Source organism: Monoraphidium neglectum (genome assembly GCF_000611645.1).
Source record: "Monoraphidium neglectum strain SAG 48.87 unplaced genomic scaffold scaffold01288, whole genome shotgun sequence".
Classification (NCBI taxonomy): Eukaryota; Viridiplantae; Chlorophyta; class Chlorophyceae; order Sphaeropleales; family Selenastraceae; genus Monoraphidium; species Monoraphidium neglectum.
This window is the reverse complement of record NW_014012340.1, coordinates 4,746-6,977: the sequence shown is the minus strand read 5'-3', so window position 1 is coordinate 6,977 and position 2,232 is coordinate 4,746. Positions and strand designations below refer to the sequence as shown.

The 2,232-nt window shown below is 70.1% G+C and overlaps 1 protein-coding gene across 1 annotated transcript in view; it reads right to left on the bottom strand.

Moving 5' to 3' along the window:
* Positions 1–795: 795 nt before the first annotated feature.
* The window catches only part of MNEG_7337 (aurora kinase, other), a gene marked incomplete at both ends in the record, with an annotated part of 3,484 nt that continues 2,047 nt past the window's right edge, over positions 796–2,232 (bottom strand). Inside the window, 3 exons of the mRNA XM_014044189.1 lie at positions 796–861; positions 1,414–1,758; positions 2,000–2,098. Coding sequence (XP_013899643.1) covers positions 796–861; positions 1,414–1,758; positions 2,000–2,098 — 510 coding nt within the window. The remainder of the gene's footprint in view (positions 862–1,413; positions 1,759–1,999; positions 2,099–2,232) is intronic.

Sequence of the window (2,232 nt, the reverse complement as noted above, 5' to 3'; positions counted from 1 at the left end):
CTGTGGAGAGATGGGAGATGAACGATACAAAGTACAGAAAAAAGCCCCGAACAAAGGGTGGCGCCGGACAACGTCGCGTCGGGCCAATTGCATAGTGAAGGGGTGTCCGGCACAGGCCCGGCTATTTGCAGTGTCAGCGCCCGGCGGGGTGCCAGGTCCCAAGAAGTGAGTGCTTTGGTGTGTGTGGGTAAATGAGCGTGCACGTCTGTGTCTGTGTCTGGCTGCAAGTCGCGCCGGAAAGAGGTGCGTCGGTATGTACGGTCCCCTGGACTGCTGTTGAGGTCTCGCCCGCCTTCCAGCAGAGAGAGGGCACAGAGGTGCCTCACGCGGGGCGGCCGATGCGAGGGTCCGCAGAAGGCGACGCGGCTTGCGTGTCCAACAACGTGTCGGGCGGCCGCGTCGCGCCGCGCTCGGCCTGCCCGCACGTGCGCTTTCTGGGCTGTCAGCCACGCACGGGGGCGAGGGCCTGCCAGGCCGCCGGCCCACGTTCCTGTGCACTTCCGGTGGAGGGTCGTGGTTGGCCCCGCGAAATGCGCGTGCGGCTGCATCAATGGGAGCCGTCGTGCGGGCGGGCCGAGCCCCTCGCAGCTTCAATTGGGTACACACAACGGCAAAGCACGCTCGGCAGATTGCCGGGCCCACTTGTCATGGAGTGTGGCAGGCTGGCTGCCAGGCTGCCGCGGCGCGAGCGGGACCGCCCGCCGCCCCGGCGCAGCCGCGGCACGCGTGCGGCGCCGGCCAGCAGCGGCAGGCGGCTCGCGGGCCGGGTTGCCCGGGGCGTTGCGGGTCGTCGGTTCAGGCCGCCTCGACGCCGCGGCCGCACAGCAGCGCGCCCAGGGCCTTGGACAGCGCGGAGCGGACCTGCACCAGGGTCGCGACAGGGTGGTGGGGGTCATACTTCAAAGTTTTAAGTTACTCCGGTGGCTGCGACGGCTGGAGTAGCTGCAATGTGGCGAGAACAGGATGCACTTCCCCTGCGTTGGCATGCATGGGTGCTGCGAGAGGGGGACAGCATTGCTGGCGCCCCCAGCCAAGCATACTCACCGGCGATTGGGGGCGCAGCGGCACGCGCCCGCCATCATTCGCTGCGACCCGGGCGTCGCCCCCGCCGCGCCGCGCCCAACCCTCCGGCACGCCTGCGGCCTCGCCCGCAGGGGCCGCGCCCCCGGCGCCGTGGGCGGCGCGGGGGCCGTCGGCGCGTGCGTCCCAGAGCGACGTGCCGCAGGGTGCTCCGCTGGCGCGGGCGGCTGCGGCGGCAGGAGGGCTCTCTAGGTCAGGGCAGCACACTGCAGAGCTGGCACTATCAAACACGGCCCGCGGCTGCGGCTCGCCTGCTGCAGCTGTGGTAAACGCCGAGGCCGTCGCGCCGCCGCCGCAGCGCGCTACTGCGGCCCAGCAAGCTTGCGTCCCCACCCCGCAGAGCGGCGGCGGCGGCGGGCCCGGCCACGCCAGCCGGAACCACTCCGCGTCGTCGCGCCACTGCCGCTGCAGCCGCCGCCGCAGCTCCCGCTGCCACGCCGCCGCGGCCTCGGCGTCCGCGGCCGGGCACGCGGCGGCGGCGACCCATGGGTGCGCAAGCAGCTGCGCCGCGGAGGGGCGGCGCAGCGGGTCCGGCTGCAGGGCCGCGCGAACAAAGTCGGTGCAGGAGTCCGAGGTGCCTGGCGGCAGGGGCGGGGGTGCCTGGCAGGTGGCCTTGAGGGCGGCGACCTCTGGGCGAGAGGCGGCAAAGGGTACGCCGCCTGTGAGCGCCTCCACCAGCTGTGAGGGCGAGGCGGGTTGTCGTGCAGAGGGCAGCGGTGGGGAGGGGACGGGTGTTGCGAGGTTGCAGCAGTCTGGAAGTGAGGGTTTTCGACCGGAAAACGTGCTGCTGTGAGGGACGCCCAAGGGGGAAGGGCGCACAAAAATCGTGGATGATGGACAGCAGGCACGAATCTACATGCGTGAAACGGCGACGCATACAAACACACGGGCGACCGCCCCACATTTGACCGCATCGCACCAGTGCCCCGAGGCTCCATACGTCCGCCTTGTCGGTGTAACTCGGCAGCCACCCGGCCGGCAGCGCCGCCGCCTCCTCTGCACCAGGCTGCGCCAGCACCTGCACGGGTGCGATGCAAGTGTGTGCATGGTTGTGTGAGTGCTTTGTGCGCGCGCGCGCGTGTGTGTGTGTGTGTGTTCATGAGTAGGTTAGTTGTGTGGAGTTGTGGATGTAAAAGAGAGACAGAGAGGCGG